General features: G+C 44.1%; 1 protein-coding gene across 2 annotated transcripts in view; it reads right to left on the reverse strand.

Annotated features, from left to right (window-relative positions):
- Positions 1–17489, reverse strand: part of Stox1 (storkhead box 1) — a 53689-nt gene extending 36200 nt beyond the window's left edge. For both annotated transcript variants that reach the window (XM_051153131.1, XM_051153132.1), the window contains exon 1: positions 17189–17489. In XM_051153131.1, coding sequence (XP_051009088.1) covers positions 17189–17489 — 301 coding nt within the window. The remainder of the gene's footprint in view (positions 1–17188) is intronic.
- Positions 17490–17866: the final 377 nt, after the last annotated feature.

The raw sequence follows: 17866 nt of genomic DNA on the forward strand, positions 1-17866 counted from the left end.
ACTGAGTCTGGCCTTGACTACAGAAGAGTGCAGGCCTAAGCCGGTAGGTACCCTGCCTCCCTATCTGCCATCGTACAGGGCTTCACTACACTGCATCTATCTTTTCCTCTCATACCTTTCTCTGAGTGAAAGCTGTACCATTCCCAAGTTGGAACAGGAAGCACATCCTCTCTCCAAAACCAACCAGTCCTGTAGAAATGCTTGCCAATGAGAATTATCTAGATGAACTCCAGGATACAGAAATTAAAAGAACAGGCATGAAATTGAAAGAAGATATGAGAAAAAAGCTCAATGAAATCAAGGAAAAAAAACTTAGAGGATGAGTGGGAGCTGGAGAGATGGCTCAGAGGTTAAGAGCACTGGCTGCTCTTCCAGAGGTCCTGAGTTCAATTCCTAGTAACCACATGGTGGCTCACAACCATCTATAATGTGACCTGATGCCCTCTTCAGCACTGTGTACATGATAAATAAATAAATAAATACATCTTTTAAAAAAAAAAAGAGGATGAGTGATGCCCAAGACTTGAAAATGTTATTCAATAAAAAGAAACACTGAAGAAGTCTTAAACTGAAATGAAGGTAGAACTGAAAAACCCAGTAGGCCAACTAGAAAACTCAAAGGAAAGCTTCACAAGTAGAAAGAATCAAGCAGATGGCAGAATATGAAATCTCAAAGATTAGATTATCTAGACCAAAAAAGCAAGGGACACAAAAACAAACAAACAAACAAACAAACAAACAGGAAGGGAACACATAGGAAATATGAGACACCATGATAAAAGCAAGATTTCAAATTATGGCCATAGATGAAGGAGAAGAATCCAAAGTCAATGACATAGACCAGATCTTCAACAAGATCATAGAAGAAAACTTACCCAAACTAAAGACACATCCATACAAAAATAAGAAGCATATAAAAGCTGAGAGTACTGGTGCACGCTTTAAATCCTAGCACTCAGGAGGCAGAGGCAGGTGGATCTCCATGAATTTGAGGCAACCCTGGTGTACATTGTGAGTACCAGGAAAGTCAGGGCTATGTAGAGAGACCCTGTCTCAAAAACAAAAACAAAAACAAAAAGTACACAGAACATCAGACAGATAGAACCAGGAGAGAAAATCTCCACAGCACATCACAGTAAAACACTAAGAATACAGCTAGCCTGTAAAACAAAGAAAAAACAATCCTACACGATAAAAGAACGTCTGGGGGTATCGTCACCCCTCTTCTCAAGTTGTATAACAATAATAACAACAAAAGCTGCATGGGGTTGGCATAAAAACAGACACACTGATCAATGGAATGATCCAGCCATAAATCCACACACCAGAGGACACCTGAGTTTTTTTTGATAAAGAAATGAAAAATATACACTGGAAAAAAGAAAGCATCTTCCAACTAATGCTGCTGGTCTAATTGGATGTCTGCATGTAGAAGAAGGCAAACAGATCCATATCTATCACCCTGCACAAAACCAGATACAAACAAAACATCCCCCCCCACGCAAAAAAAAAAAAAAAAAAAAAGCACACGCCTTTAATCGCAGCATTCGAGAAGCAGAGGCAGGCAGATTGCTGTGAGTTCCAGGCCAGCCTGGTCTACAAAGCAAGTCCAGGATAGCCAAAATAACAGAGAAATCCTGTCTTGAAAACAAACAAACAAACAAACAAAAAACAAAAACAAGAAATGTTCCTCATCCTTAGCCATCAGGGTGCAAATCAAAACAACGTTGAGATGCCATCTTACACTTGTCAGGATGGCTAAGATCAAACACAAATGGCAGCACATGCTAGTGAAGATGTGGAGCAAAAGGAACACTCTTCCATTGCCGGTGGGAGTGCAAACTTCTAGAGCTGCTTTGTAAGTCAATATGGTGGCTTCTTCAAAAATTGAAAATTGATCTCAAGACCCAGCTATACCAATCCAGAGACATATTCCCATAGGACGATCTATCCTATGACAAGAACATTTGCTCAACTATGTTCATAGCAGCTTTATTCATAATATCCAGAAACTGGAGACAATCTAGATGTTCCTCAACTGAAGAATGGATAAAGAGCTGGGCGTGGTGGCCTGAGTCTTTAATCCCAGCACTGGGGAGACAGAGGCAGATGGCTCTCTGTGAGTTTGAGGCAGCGTTAGTCTAGGTCAACCAAGGATGTTCACTCTTTTTTCCCTTTAATCTTTTTTCCCTTTTGTGTAAGCTAGTTTCTAATGGTATGAGGGAAGATTCAAAATTCAAAGGTACAGAAATGCTGTTTCAGGGTATCAGCAAAGTTGCAACTACCGTTGTAAAGCTCTTTCCTGCCTTGTACTTAGAGGGAATTCTCTCTTTTTTTCATTGTTCTCTTATTGTATTTTATTCTTAAAAGGATTAGAAAAAAAAAGCTAATAACATTAAAAAGCCAGAAGGGTCAGTAAATTCTATCTTTAAAAAAAAAAAAAGATTATAGATTTGACTGGACAGATGAAAAGACTAAGGAAAAAAATGAAGGGATGGGAAAGCAAATAGAATTTTTGGTGATTGGGAGTGATAAAGGACAAAAAATAAGAGAGACCGGAAAGCCAGAAAAAATTGGAAGAGTCAATAAGCTCTATCCTTTTGGAAAAAAATTACTGACTTGACTGAACAAATGGACAAAATACAGAAAAACTGGAAAGGCTAGAAAAGCAGAAGGCACCTTTGGTTAAAAAGGGTGGAGAAGGTCAGAAACCAGAAGAAAAAGAAGGCAAACAGATCAAAAGGTCTTTGGAGGAAAATGTCCTGGTGAAGGACACCTCCAGAGTCGCCCAGACACCTTCAGCTTTTCCAGTCACTGTAAGATATGTGCCTGCGCAAAATGGTGCTAAGGGTTACGACGAAATAGCCTGGCGTCCTGTAGACAGGATGGATTTAAAACATTTTAAGAACTCTGTCATCAAATATGATATGCACTCTGCCTTCATTAAACAAATGTTAAACAGCTGGGCCACGCAGAATAGACTTGTTGCCCAAGATTGGAAAATTTTAGTTTCAGCGGTATTGGAAGCAGCACAACAGTTACAATGGTTATCATGGTGGCGAGCAGAGGATGTAAGAATAAAACAAAAAAAATACGACAAAGGGAATAAATATTAATAGAGATCGATCAATTGCTTCGTAAAGGCCAATATACTAACTTAAGAGAACAAATTCAAGTTAAAGTTAGAGTGAACAATGTCATAATACAGCCTTGAGAGCTTGGGAGCTGGTAGAGGAACCTGGGAAAACAACTATTCCGTTTACTAAAGTGTTCCAAGGACCTCTGGAACCCTTTACAGAATTCTTGCAGAGGTTAGGCTCTGCTATGGATAGGGTGATGCCAGATTCTGACACCAAACAGGCATTAAAACTTATCATGGCAGCCGGGCGTGGTGGCGCATGCCTTTAATCCCAGCACTCGGGAGGCAGAGGCAGGCGGATCGCTGTGAGTTCGAGGCCAGCCTGGTCTACAAAGTGAGTCCAGGATGGCCAAGGCTACACAGAGAAACCCTGTCTCGAAAAACCAAAAAAAAAAAAAAAAAAAAAAAAAAAAAAAAACTTATCATGGCTTATGAGACTACAAATACTAAATGTAAGAGGGTGCTTAGACCATTAAAGGAAAGAGGCGCTCCATTAGATGACTGGGTAAAGGAGACAGTTAATAGTAACTCTCAGAAATATCAAAATAATATTGTGGGACAAGCTTTAGCCAGAGAGCCCAGATGTCATAATACTCAGTGCTTTAATTGTGGTAAAATTGGTCATGTGCAAAGAAACTGTGGAGATAGAAGGCGCAATAACCCAGGAGAAAACGTAACTCGTAAGAGAGAACAAGGAGGTTCTGGTTATGACGGTAATGAGGTACCAAGACTCCCAGGGTACTATAGTCGCTGTGAGAAAGAAAAACATTGGTCTCAGGATTGTCAGTCTAAGAGAGATGTGCAAGGCAATATCTTGCCGAAGGAAAACGGCAGGAGGGGGCCATCGGCTCGGGCCCCCATAAACATGCCAGCTGAATTCCTTTGGCCAGTCCAGAAGTGACAAACCCACAGGAAAACGGGAACTGAGTATTAGTGATCTAATGCATGCTACTGAAGGCAGTGCAGCCTTGGATCTGGCTTCAAATATGTCTCTTACCCTATCTCCCCAGGTTGAATGTTACAAATTAAATCCTGGTGTTTTCAGTCCTTTGCCTTCAGGCACAGTAGGAATGGTTCTGAGAAGTTAGCTGACTTCTCATGGTTTTATTGTACATCCCGGTATTATAGATGGAGATTCTAAGGAAAAAAATAAAAATCATGGCATGTGTAAAAAAGGAGATAAAAATCAATGCCGGGAATAGAATTGCTCAACTCCTATTGTTTCCTTACATTAAGGGCAAAGCCGCTCCAGTGAAAAGGACTGATGTGTTAGAAAGCACAGGGACACGTGTGTTCTGGCAAACAGTAATTAATGATCAGAGACCTAAGTTAATTATACAATTAAATGGTATTAAAATAAAAGGCTTGGTGGGACAGCGGAGCCGACATCTCAATCATGTGTCAAAAGTCTTGAAACCAAAATTGGCCACTTAAAAAGGTTTATACAGAAATTGTAAAAATTGGTAAGTTATCTCAAATAAAACAAAGTGTACAACGGCTTGAGTGTGTGGGACCAGAAGGGCAGACAGGGAGGCTGAAACCCTATGTGGCTGACATTCCCATAAATCTGTGGGGAAGAGACCTCTTACAACAATGGGGTACTCAGATTACTATTCCTACAAATACTGAGATAAACAATGTTGAAACTAGGGGTGAATTGGTACACGCTTCTGGGGAAGAGATTAATGTAAGTGATCAGGGGCAACCACAAGCTATGCCCACTGTCCAACCTCAAAACTCTTCAGGTTTAGAGTGTCAAAATTTACAAGAGGGGCCACTGCTAAGATACCAACAGCCCTGTCCCTAACATGGATTTCAAACAGACCTGTATGGCAGGAGCAGTGGCCTTTAACAAAAAAAAAAAAAAATATTACAGATGCTTCACTGTTTAGTAAAAGAGCAGCTGGAGGCTCAACACATCAAAAACTCTTCCAGTCCCTGGAATTCCCCGGTGTTTGTGGTGGAAAAAAAAAAAAAATCAGGTGGATGGAGAATGATAGCGGATTTGAGGGCCATAAACAAGGTGATTCAACCCATGGGTTCGCTTCAACCTGGAATTCCTTTGCCTTCCTTGCTACCTAGGTCTTGGCATATAATTACAATTGATTTAAAAGATTGTTTTTTCACCATACCTCTGCATGAGAAGGACAGGGAAAGGTTTGCTTTCTCAGTACCTACTCTAAACAGTAATTCTCCAATAAAGAGATATCATTGGAAGGTACTTCCACAGGGAATGTTGAATAGCCCAACTTTATGCCAATATTTTGTACAACAACCTTTAGAAATAATTCGTAGTTTCCTCAATCTATCATATACCATTACATGGATGATATTCTGCTAGCTGGTTCTGATCCTAGTGTTTTTAAAAAATTGTTTCAAAAAGCACAAAAAATTCTGCCATGCTGGGGATTACAGAGTGCTATGAAAAAAATACAAGAGGAGATTCAATTACTTATTTAGGCTATAAATTAACTGAACAAAAAATTCGACCATAAAAGGTACAGATCCGTAGAGATCAATTACAAACTCTTAATGACTTTCAAAAAGTATTGGGAGATATTAACTGGTTAAGGCCTACAATCAGGTTAGCTACGTATGAGTTAAGTAACTTGTTTCAAACATTGCAAGGGGATTCAGATTTAAATAGTCCTAGGTGTTTAACCGCTGAGACAAAAAATGAGTTGATTCTGGTGGAACAAAAACTTCAAAAGGCATATGTGGATAAAATTGATCCTGAACTTGGTTGCATTCTGGTTATTTTGCCTTCAAAACATTCTCCTACTGGGCTTCTTATGCAAAGGGAAGACAGGATCATAGAATGGATATTCCTGACAAATAAACAAAACAAAAAATTGAAAACATACATAGAAAATATTTCTAAATTTATTACAAAGGAAAGATTAAGGTTGCACCAACTGTCAAAAATAGACCCGGCGGAAATTGTAGTGCCTCTTACTGATTCTGAGATTATGTTATTATGGGTAATTAATAAAGATTGACAAGGGCTGGAGAGATGGCTCAGTGGTTAAGAGCGCCACCTGCGCTTCCAAAGGTACTGAGTTCAATTCCCAGCAACCACATGGTGGCTCATAACCATCTGTAATGTGATATGGTGCCCCCTTCTGGCTTGAAGGAGTACATGCAAGCAGAGCACTGTATACATAATAATAAATAAATCTTTAAAGATTGACAAAACGCTTGTAGTAACTATTTGGGAGACATTAACAATAGATACCTAAATAATAAATAAATCTTTAAAGATTGACAAAACGCTTGTAGTAACTATTTGGGAGACATTAACAATAGATACCCAAAAAGCAAAAGAACTAATTGGAGCCTTCCAAGTATTGTAAAGAGGTCACCAATCTCAGGGGCACCCACCTTCTTCGCTGATACAAATAAATCAGGTATGGCTGGTTATAAAGTCTGATAGAATAACTAAGGCGATTAAAAACCCATTTACATCAGTTCAAAAATCATATGCAATCCTTATGGTATTGTTAGATTTTCCTAAATCTCTTAATATAATTACTGACTCTCAATATGCTAAAAGTTGTTTTGCATATAAAAACTGCTGAATTTACTTCTGATAACACTGAATTGAGTACATTATTTATAGAACTGCAACAGATCATCAAAAACAAAAATTATCCCTTGTATATTACTCATATTTGATCCCATACAGGTTTACCAGGTCCATTGGCACAAAAAAATGAAGAGATTGACACATTATTGATAGGTAATGTATTCAAAGCCTCAAAATTTCATAAAAAACATGTCAATGGTAAGGGGTTAAAAAAAGATTCTCACTTGACAACAAGCAAAAAAAATAATGTGTCCTACATGTTCCTTATATAGTCAAATACCTGCTGAAATTAACCCTAGAGGTAACCAAAGAAATGAAATTTGACAAATGGATGTGTTTCATTTTACAGAATTTGAAAAAATGAGGTATGTGGCGCACGCCTTTAATCCCAGCACTCGGGAGGCAGAGGCAGGCGGATCACTGTGAGTTCGAGGACAGCCTAGTCTACAAAGTGAGTCCAGGATGGCCAAGGCTACACAGAGAAACCCTGTCTCAAAAAACCAGAAAAAAAAAAAACTTATTAAACAAAAGAGAAGGGTAAAGACACCCAGGGACTGAGTAAATAATTCTTTGTTAACTCTAAGTTTTCTTAATGTTAATGATAAAGGGACGTCAGCTTTGGAAAAACATTGGGTGATAAAAAAAAACTAAAAAGCTGAGACAACCAATATTCTACAAAGATTTGTCGAGTATACAATGGAAACCTACAATAGTTTTGAGATGGGGTTGTGAGTATGGGTGTGTTTCCACAGGGAATAAAGAATATGGCTACCAACCAAACTTACAAAGATTAGATCTGACCATATATATAACAAGTAAATCTTAAGAGCTACCTAGTTCTTACACTTGACATTGTTTCATACAGCTTGGAGAACTAATGCCCTCTTCTGGCCTGTTGGTGTACACGCAGGTAGAGCCCTGTATTATTTACAAAAAACAAGACAACACTAAAGACAAAACAGACAGCCTGGGTGATTTAACGCCAAAAACATGCCTCTGGCACCTCGAGCAAGGTGCCTCAACTGATCTTTCCTTAAAAAATTATATATGTACTAACATACCTATACTAATGATCTCAAAAACAAAAAACAAAACAGGACAATGATAAAATCGGACTTCTGCCTCTGACATTACTGCTTCCTTCAAAAATTACACACATATTAAGAATAAAACGGCTAGCCAAAAGGATCGATCCCAAAAAGACTAAACAAAACAAAAACAGATACAGCTAGCTTTTCCAGCGCTTGACCAATATATTTTTCTAGGGTACCCAAAAAACATTTTTCTCCTAAACAACATAAAGTAATTTTGAAAACATGACGCCCCCATTCCCAGTAGGTGGGGTGGATGTTTTTGGTGAGTTACCAATACTTATTTTTGCCTAAGGGGGTTAGTTACAATTAATAAGAGTTTCATTTGGGGATTTCTTCTATCTTTCTTTTCTTTCTATCCTATCTAATATTTTTAAAAAGGTAATGTCTTATAAAAAAAACTATTAATAATCTGTTCAGGAAGATTGGGGATAAAAGTTGGTATTTAGTTACCTAAAAATCTTACTAGATACTAACTTTGTCATAGACCAGGTTTGTTTAATTTCTTGTTTATGTCTTCAAAGGAATAGATTGATAACTGTAAGAATAGATAGAGAGTTGGTCTTCAAACTCTTCAGAGATTCACAGAATATGGCATTTAATGATGAGGGCTTTCCTGACAGAGACATCTGCTCCTGGCCACATCTCCGTATACATCATTGAAGATGGGGGCTTCAATAGACGAGGGTAACAGAATGGTCACTGGACTGAGAAACTGCTCTTATCTCTACTGCTGCTGACAGGCTGACTGTCTGCAATGATCAACAGTGATGCTGGAAAGTTGACTGTCCAGCTTTGAAGAGACTAGATGGACCTGTCCGTCGAATTTCCTGCTTCAAAAAGCAGTTTGTTGGATGTTTTGGACCGATAAGGCTGAAGACTGATTGCCCCAATGATGGAGAGAATCCGGTGACTGTCCAAGCAGTCTGCTCTCTCTGTCCTATGCACACCTATAAGTTGCCCGCCAGCACTTCCTTTATTAGATAAAATTTCCTTCTAGGGTCTCTGATGAGATTAAAGACTAGATAGCCACAGTGTTACTAAAAGCTTTAGTTTAAGAATTAAAAACACATTTATAGATTGATAATTGCAATTTCTCATAAAGGAAAAAGACTCAGGTTAACAAGTATAAAAGGACTTGGTTATGTACTTGATACCTAATGATTCTGTATATATGTATATTTGTGTATATAGTTTGTTTTGTTTTTTTTTTTTTTAAAGAAAAGGGGGATGTGTGGGAAAGATTGTAAGCTTTTTCACAGGTGAAAGCAGTCTTTGCCCTTGGACACACCACCTTGAGATAGACTGGGTGGAGCCATCCTGGGTCTGGAATTCAGGGAGCAGACCTGGGGACTCCACCTGGACTATTGTGTTTCTAATCGACCCTCAAAGGGAGAAGGAGACCACCCCTTGCACATAACAGATGGGAAAGCAGAGGGGACAGAGAGAGGAGCAACAGGGTCAGACCAGGCTAGAGCGCATGTGGATTGGGAAGAGGATCAGCGAACAGGCTGGACCAGCGCTCAGGCCAGAGACACCTAGGGACCCATCCCGTGGAACGGACACCAGAAGGTTCAATCTTCTCTCCCTTTAACCTTTTTTCCCTCTTGTGTAAGCTAGTTGGATTGTATAATAAAGTTTAATTGTTAAGAAAAAGAGCCAACAGAAAAACAAACAAGAATGAATAAAGAAAATGTGGTAAACCGGGTATGGTGGCCTGCACACCTTTAATCCCAGCACTTGGGAGGCAGAGGCAGGTAGATCCCTGTGAGTTCCAGGCCAGCCTTGTCTACAAAGTGAGTCTAGGAAAACAATGACATCATGAAATTTACAGGTAAATTAGATGGGGAAAAAATCTGAGCGAACCAGGCCTGGTGGCGCACGCCTTTAATCCCAGTAATCGGGAGGCAGAGGCAGGTGGATCGCTGTGAGTTCAAGGCCAGCCTGGTCTACAAATGGAGTCCAGGACAGCCATGGCTACACAGAGAGACCCTGTCTTGAAAAAACAAAACAAAACAAAATCCTCAGTGAGGTAACCCAGACCCAGAAAGACAAACGTGGTATGTACTCACTCTTAAGTGGATATTAGCTGCAAAGTAAAAGACAGTCATGGTATAGTCCACAGACCTAAGTAACAAGGAGCATCTGACTGGAAAAAAAAAAAGGTCTGGGGGCTGGAGAGATGGCTCAGAGATTAAGAGCACTGTCCCTGCAACCACATGGTGGCTCACAACCATCTATAATGTGATCTGATGCCCTCTTCTGGCGAGCAGGTGTACATGCAGGCAGAGCATGGATACACAAATCTTTAAAGGAAAGGTCTAAGGACACTATCTGTTTTCAATATGTACCACGAGGTCATGGTGATAAAGGGAATGTAGTATTGGTGAAAAGGATAAAGGAATAGAAAAGCCTTGGGGTGAGGGTGGGGAGGGAGTCTGGAACCAGAGCTATAGTGGTGGTCAACCATGGGTGCTGCAGCCTCTGGGTGGGGCCCAGTAGATGGTGAGAGAGGCTAATAGTAGAAGAGACCATGACTGCTGGCAAGCCACATGACACAAAAGGAGGATCCCAGCAAGCTAGTAGAACCTCAGATCGGGCACGGAACAGGGAAGTGGCTTCTTTGTCTGCACAGAAGGAAGTTCCGTCAGGTGCTGGCAGGCCTGGCACCTCCCTATAGTGACAGCAGGGGGGTTGGCTGCCCCAAAGGCTGTATAAAAATGCTTGCTGCTGCACAATAAAAGTAGATCTGTACTTGATGCTGGTTTCCAGAGTCTGTTTCTTAGGTTGGTGACTCTGTCTTCCTCACCCCATCTTAGACCCCAGTTCCCATAGTCAACCAGTACAAAACAAAGCCAAGGTTGTTCAAAAAGAAAAAAAAGTGAAGGCGGGCGTGGTGGCACACGCATTTACTCCCAGCACTCGGGAAGCAGAGGCAGGTGGATTGCTGTGAGTTTGAGGCCAGCCTGGTCTACAAAGTGAGTCCAGGACAGCCAAAGCTACACAGAAAAACCCTGTCTCAGAAAAAAAAAGTGTGTACATGTGTGTGTACACCAAGTGTGTGCTGTGTGCCGCAGAGGACAGAGAGCTGTCAGTTGCCATTTGGGTTCTAGGACCTGAGTCCTCCAGAACAGTCAGAGCATTTAACTGCTGAGCCATCTCTCCAGGCTCAGGAAATGATTCTTGAACAAGTGAAGATATAGAAAAAAAACAAAAAGAAAAACAAAACCCTCATGAGCCTGGACTCACACAAAATTCAGTATAAAATCTACCATAGATCTAAGTAATAAATCTAAAGTGCCAGGCGTTGTGGCACACATCTATAACCTCAGCACATGGGACGCTGAGGCAGAAGAATCTCAAGTGTGAGATCGAACAGAGCTACACAGGAAAACACACACACACACACACACACACACACACACACACACACACACACACACAGGACAAGCTGGGCGTGGTGGCGCATGCCTTTAATCCCAGCACTCGGGAGACAGAGGCAGGCAGATCAATGTGAGTTCAAGGCCAGCCTGATCTACAAAGCAAGTCTAGGACAGCCAAGGCTACACAGAGAAATCAATCTCTCTCTCTCTCTCTCTCTCTCTCTCTCTCTCTCTCACACACACACACACACACACACACACACACACACAACCCCACAGGACAAAGGCTGATGCATAGCTTAGAGTGTAGGGCATCTACTTAGAGTAAGGTAGGTGTTCCATTCCAAGCAAAATCCGGTCCAAGTTTTAAATCTCAGTTGAGCCCAGTTTGTCACTTTCCTCTGTATTGTTTTCCTGGGTTTTGTTTGTTTGTTTTTTAGAGGTTTTTTCGGGAGGGGGGGGGAACAGGTTCCAAGACAGGGTTTCTCCAGGCAGTGGTGGTGCACACCTCTAATCCCAGCACTTGGGAGGCAGAGGCAGGCGGATCGCTGTGAGTTTGAGGCCAGCCTGGTCTACAAAGCGAGTCCAAGACAGCCAAGGATACACAGAGAAACTCTCAAAAAATCAAAAAAACAAAAAAACCCAACAAAACAAACAAACAAGACAGGGTTTCTGTGTAGTCTTGGCTGTCCCGGACTCGCCATGTAGACCAGGCTGGCCTTGAGCTCATAAAGATCCACCTGCCTCTCTCTGTCTCCCTAGTGCTGGGATTACAGGTGTGAGCCACCTGCCACCCCACCTCCATCCCACACCCCACCCCGGCCTCTGTATTGTTTCAGTGGGTTCCAGCTATCTTTCACTGGGGGAGGGTAGGATCTAGAATACCCTTGAACTCCTTATGTATTTGAAGATGTCCTTGAACTTCTAATCCTATCTCCACCAGTTCAGGGATTATAGAAATGTGCCAGCCACCACACCTGGTTGTGCAGTGCTGGGATTAAACCTAAGGCTTAAAGAACACTAAGCAAGCATTCTACTTACGCCACACAGCTAGCTTCTTGGGGTGTTGTGGTGGTTGTTGGGTTTATTTTTGTTTGTATGTTTGTTTTTTTGGTTTTTCGAGACAGAGTCTCTCTGTGTAGCCTTGGCTGTCCTGGACTCACTTTGTTGACCAGGCTGTCCTTGAACTCACAGCGATCTGCCTGCCTCTGCCTCCCGAGTGCTGGGATTAAAGGCTTGTGCCACCACGACCGGCTGTGGTGGTTGTTTTAATAGACACCGCAGGCTGCCCTTAAGCACACTATGTAGCCAAGAATGACCTTGAACTCTGGATCCTCCTGCCGCTACCTCTGCCATGCTAGGATTACAGGAGTGACTCGCCAAGGCCTGGCTCCTTTCCTTTTTATCTAATCTGGAACCCCAGCTCACCGGCTGCTGCTGCCCATACCCAAGGTGGGTCTTCCGTCCTCAGATAATGCTCTCTGGGAATATCCTCACAGACAGGCCAGGAAGTGTCTGTGGCTGGATCCTCAACCCAGTCACGTGAACATGAAAGCTTAACCATCAAATAAATAAATACCAGTAAACACAGGGACCAGGCTCAGAAACACCATCCTATCCTAAGCTGAGAGCAGGGAGCTGACAGCAGCTGTTTTTGTCCTTAATGCCAAAGGCATGATCACTGTGACTCTGACAGCCTCCCAGGGAGAGAGAGGGCCTGGCCTCTGAGGAGGTCTGAAGGCTTAGAGAAATGAGGCAAAGGACCAAGGCCAGCCAGACCGGGTAGAGCATGCTGGTAATGCCAGTACTCTGGGAGGCAGAGGCAGGCTGATCTCCGTGAGTTTGAGGCCAGCCTGGTCTATAACTCGAGTCCAGGACAGCCAGGGCTACAGAGAGAAAGCCTGTCTTGAAAAACAAACAAAAAAAGGAAGAGCTGGGAGGACTCAGGTGGCTCCCTGGGTAAATGTGCTTGTAACTTTGCCTGATGGCCAGATTTTAATCCCCAGGACCTACAGGATGGAGAGAAAGACCCCTGGCAGTTATCCTATGACCTCCACAAATGCACTAGAGTATGCATGCAGACAGACTCACACCCACAATGGTTTAAAACTTTTTAAAAAATGACTGGGGGGGGCAGCTGGAGAGATGGCTCAGTAGTTAAGAGCACTGTCTGCTCTTTCAAAGGACCCTGGTTCAATTCCCAGCACCCACATGGCAGCTTACAACTGTCTGTAACTCCAAGATCTGACATCCTCACACCAATGGACATAAATTAAAAAAAAAAAAAAAAAAAAAAAAAAGACTGGGGACGAAGCTCAGCGAGTGCCAGCATGCCAGCATGTGCAAAGCCCTGGGTGCAACCTCAGAAAAATGGAGACTGTGAATGAACCAACAAAGTGTGTTTGGTGTATGCATGCAGGCAGCAGGTGTGTGTGTATGTAATGTATATATGGGTGTCAAGGCTGGAAGTCAATATTAGGTGCCTTCCTCAACCACTCTTCACTTTTTTGTTTGTTCCATTTTTGCTTTTTTGGGGGACAGGGTTTCCATGAGCGGCCCTGGCTGTTCTGGAACTCACTCTATAGATCGGGCTGGCCTTGAACTCAAGAGATCCACCTGCCTCTGCCTCTGCCTCCAGGTGCTAGGATGAAAGGTATGTGCTACCAATACCTGACCCAGTTTGCTTGCTTGCTTGTTTGTTTCTATTTTTATTTATTTTTGAGACAGGGTCTCACACTGTGCTAAGCTGCCTGACCAACAAACTCAAGGGTTGCCCGCCTTTCCTATCAGTCCCTGTCTGTGGGGTCTCAGAGCAGCCCCTGGGGCTGTGCAAAACAAAAGCCATACCCCTGCCCCCCAACCCCCACTCCTAGACACGTGGTAACTCAGTTGGGAAAGCAAACCAGCTGTCTCCTAACAGCTTCTAGAATTCCCCCTTTCATGAGTTAATATCATTTGCTACTAAAAGCAAACAACAAAGCCCTCTCGGCCTCGGGCACTAAGGAGGCAGCTGTCTCCTGCCATCAGACTGAAGTTTCACTACCCTGCTTTCAGGAAAATACTGAGCAGTCTCCATCGTAGCTATGCTCTAATGAGAAAGAAACGGTCTCTAAGCAAAGTGAGAAAGAAACAGCACAAGCCCTGGAGGAAACATGACCCCTGCAGCCTCCGGTTTAGCTGTGCCCTGGGACCCAAGCCCCTCCTTACTGCAGCTCACCATGCTGCAGGCTTCTTGTTTGTTTGCTTTGCTTGCTCATTTAATTATTACTGTGTTGGGGTGGGTGCCAGTGCTGCCATGGCCTCACCGGGATCACAGGCATGTGTCACCTCACCAGTCTTCCCCTCCCCCAGTAGGCCTTGAGAGACTCTGCAGGCTCCAGAAGTCAAGAAAGCCCCCTGAGAGCACAGCTGGGTAGAGGAAGACTGTCTACCCTCAGTCCTCTCCCTGCATTTGCAGTGTGAGCTGTCAATCACTACACTCCTTGGGCCCACATGTCTTATGCAACAGTGCATGAGCCTTCAACAAGATCCAAATCAGCATCATAGAGTCAAATTGGCCTTTTGAGTACCTTTTTAGTAGTAAACTAGAACCTGCAGCTGTCCCCAGCAGCCCTTCCATTGAGCCCATTTTGGCTTCTGGAAGTCCATTACTGAACAGACTTCATTCATTTCCTTTGATGAAAAGCACCTTCTCAGCACACACCTTTAATCCCAGCACTCGGGAGGTAGAGGCAGCCAGATCAATGTGAGTTCGAGGCCAGCCTGGTCTACAAAACGAGTCCAGGATAGCCAAGGCTACACAGAGAAACCCTGCCCTGGCCTGTAGGGTTTGACTAAAGCTCGGGAGGAGTTTCACCTGTTGGAATGCAAGACACAAAGAAGGAGAGCAAGTCTGACTGATCGAGCTCTCAAATTTTATTAGTCAAGCAGCAGCTTTTATAAGTCAGAAGGCAGGGAGGCATGTTGCTATAGCAATCCAGCTGCATGCTTTTCTCAAAACACAGGGAATTCCAGGCAGGGTCATGAGGTCCTGCCACACAGGGTATCTTGCTCTTTCCTCATCTAGCTTTGGTCTAACTGCTAAGCCACAGCAGGGTCGCTCCATCTCTATCTTTAGGCTAAGTGCTGACCCACAGCAGGGTCAGCTAGTTTCTGGTTTCTGGTGAAAGGGAAGCTCTGGGAAAAACAGAGACTTAGAGGTGCAGGCTCTGACAAGATAGCTGAACATTGGCCATGTGGCCTATTGTCCCCAGCAAAACCCTGTCTCAAAAAACAAAACAAAACAAAACAAAAAGAAAGAAAAACAAAAGAAAGAAAGAAAAGCACCTTCTCTCATGGTTACTGCCCTCTGAGGCCCTTAGGTGGCCCAAGGGCTGATGACTGGTGACACTTTATTCATGTGACTCTGACATCTCAAGCTAGACAGTAATTAGCAATCCTATTCAAAACAAAAGCACCCCTCACCGCCCCGTGTGCATCCATCCCTAGGTCAGACAGCTCTTCCCCAGGCTGACGTTGTAGCTGGGTTGGCAGACTGCTTGACTGGCATGCACAAAGCCCTGGGTTCAAGCTCCACAAACAAGGCACAGGAAGTAGATGAAGGAAGGACCAGTTCAAGGCAACCTTGGCTACACCGCCAATTTGAAGCCAGAATGAGCTGCTAAATTAGACCCTATCTCAGGAAAAAAGAAAAAGAAAAGGAAAGAAGGAAGAAAGAAAAAGAAGAAAAAACTCTCAGTGGTTGAGAGCACTAGCTAGTCTTTCAAAGGCTGCGGATTCAAGTCCTCATGCCCACATGGTGTCTCAGGCCCCCTCCCTCTTCCGGCCTCCAAGCATACCTATGTGCACAAGATGCACAGACATATATTTAGACCCCCACACACATAAAATAATCCTTATTTCCCTTTTTTCTCTTTATAATTTGTGGGGCTGGAGAGATGGCTCAGAGGTTAAGAGCACTGGCTGCTCTTCCAGAGGGCCTGAGTTCAATTCCCAGCAACCACATGGTGGCTCACAACCATCTATAATGAGATCTAGTGCCCTCTTCTGGTGCACAGACATACATGTAGACAAAAACACTGTGTATATAATAAATATATAAATCTTTAAAAAAAAAAAAAGAAAAGAAAAAAAGAAATTGTAAAAAAAAAAATAATAATTTGTTTATTTTTATTTTGTGACGGTGTCAGGTTACCTGGAACTGAAATTAGACAGCTGTGAGCTGCCATGTTGGTGCTGGGAATTGAACCCGGGTCCTTTGAAAGAGCAGACTGTACTCTCAACCACTGAAGCATCTCTCCAGCCCCAAATAAGTCTTAAAGCAAAAATAACCAACTAAACAAAGATCCCGGGTCCAGAGGGATCCTGTCCAATTACAGAAGGAAACTGCCACAGACAGGAGAAAGGACGAGTGTGTGTATGGGCTACGCTGGCCTGGGCTGCCCAGAGGTCACTATTCCCGAGCAAGATCACACACAGCATCAGGGGTCTCCAAAGTGAGTCCAGGACAGAAGGCTACACAGAGAGACCCTGTCTCGGGGAAAAAAAATTTGGTGGTGGGGACAAGAAAGAATGGAAGAAAACGAGCCGGGCGTGGTAGCGCACGCCTTTAATCCCAGCACTCGGGAGGCAGAGGCAGGCGGATCGCTGTGAGTTCGAGGCCAGCCTGGTCTACAAAGTGAGTCCAGGATGGCCAAGGCTACACATTGAAACCCTGTCTCAAAAAACAAAAACAAAAAAAAAAAAAAAAAAAAAAAAAAAAAAAAAAAAAAAAAAAAAAAAAAAGAAAGAATGGAAGAAAACGAAAAAAAGTAGGAAGAAAGCTAGAAAGGAAGGAGCAAGAGGATTCTTTCTCGAACCAGAGCCTTACTTAAAGTGCCCTCTTTCCTGCCACCAGGAACACGCGCGCTCCTGGCACCTGTCGCTGTGACCCGGGCCGCTACCGGCCACGCGCCAGGTCCTCCACCCGCAGGCCCGGTCCCTCACTCACCCACCGCGGTGATGCGGAAGCCTCGGGGCGGCCGCAGGGCTCGGCGCCGCCAGGCATCCCGCAGCACCTGCACGCAGGGCTGGGGCGCTCGCACCAGCAGCACCCGGCGCTGCAGCCAGCCCAGAAAGGCCAGCCGCGAGGCGGCGCGCGCCAGGCGTGCGTTCCAGAAACAGCGCGCGTTGGCGCGGCGGAAGGAGCGGAACAGCGCGCGGCCGCCGGGTTCCCTCGCCGCCTGCCCGGCCTCTCGCGGGCTCAGCACCAGCGCCAGCGAGCACGGTGCCAGCTGCACCGGACGCGCCATGCCGCTCGCCCCAGGGACTCGAGCTTTCTGCGCCACCCAGCCTGATGTCCCGGGAGCCGGCTGGCTACGGGGAAGGCGGGGCCGGAGCGGGGCGCGGCTTCCCAGGGCGTCGCTGTCGCTTCCCCGGGCGTCGCTGTCGCTTCCCCGTCCCCACAGCAACTAGAAGAGCCAGGGCATCACCCACCCGCAGGGCCCGGAGGACCCAGGTCGCGCGTGGGAGGTGACCCAGGTTTGAGCCTCTACTCGGCTCCTGACCTATCAAGCCAGTTCTCCGGCTTCTCCGGTCTTGGACCTGGCCAGGCTCCTGATCTCGCGGCAGAGTTACAGCATGATTTTCAGGAGTTCTAGGGTCTGTCTCCTCCCCTAAATATATCCCA

The sequence above is a fragment of the Acomys russatus genome, chromosome 11, assembly GCF_903995435.1.
Source record: "Acomys russatus chromosome 11, mAcoRus1.1, whole genome shotgun sequence".
Classification (NCBI taxonomy): Eukaryota; Metazoa; Chordata; class Mammalia; order Rodentia; family Muridae; genus Acomys; species Acomys russatus.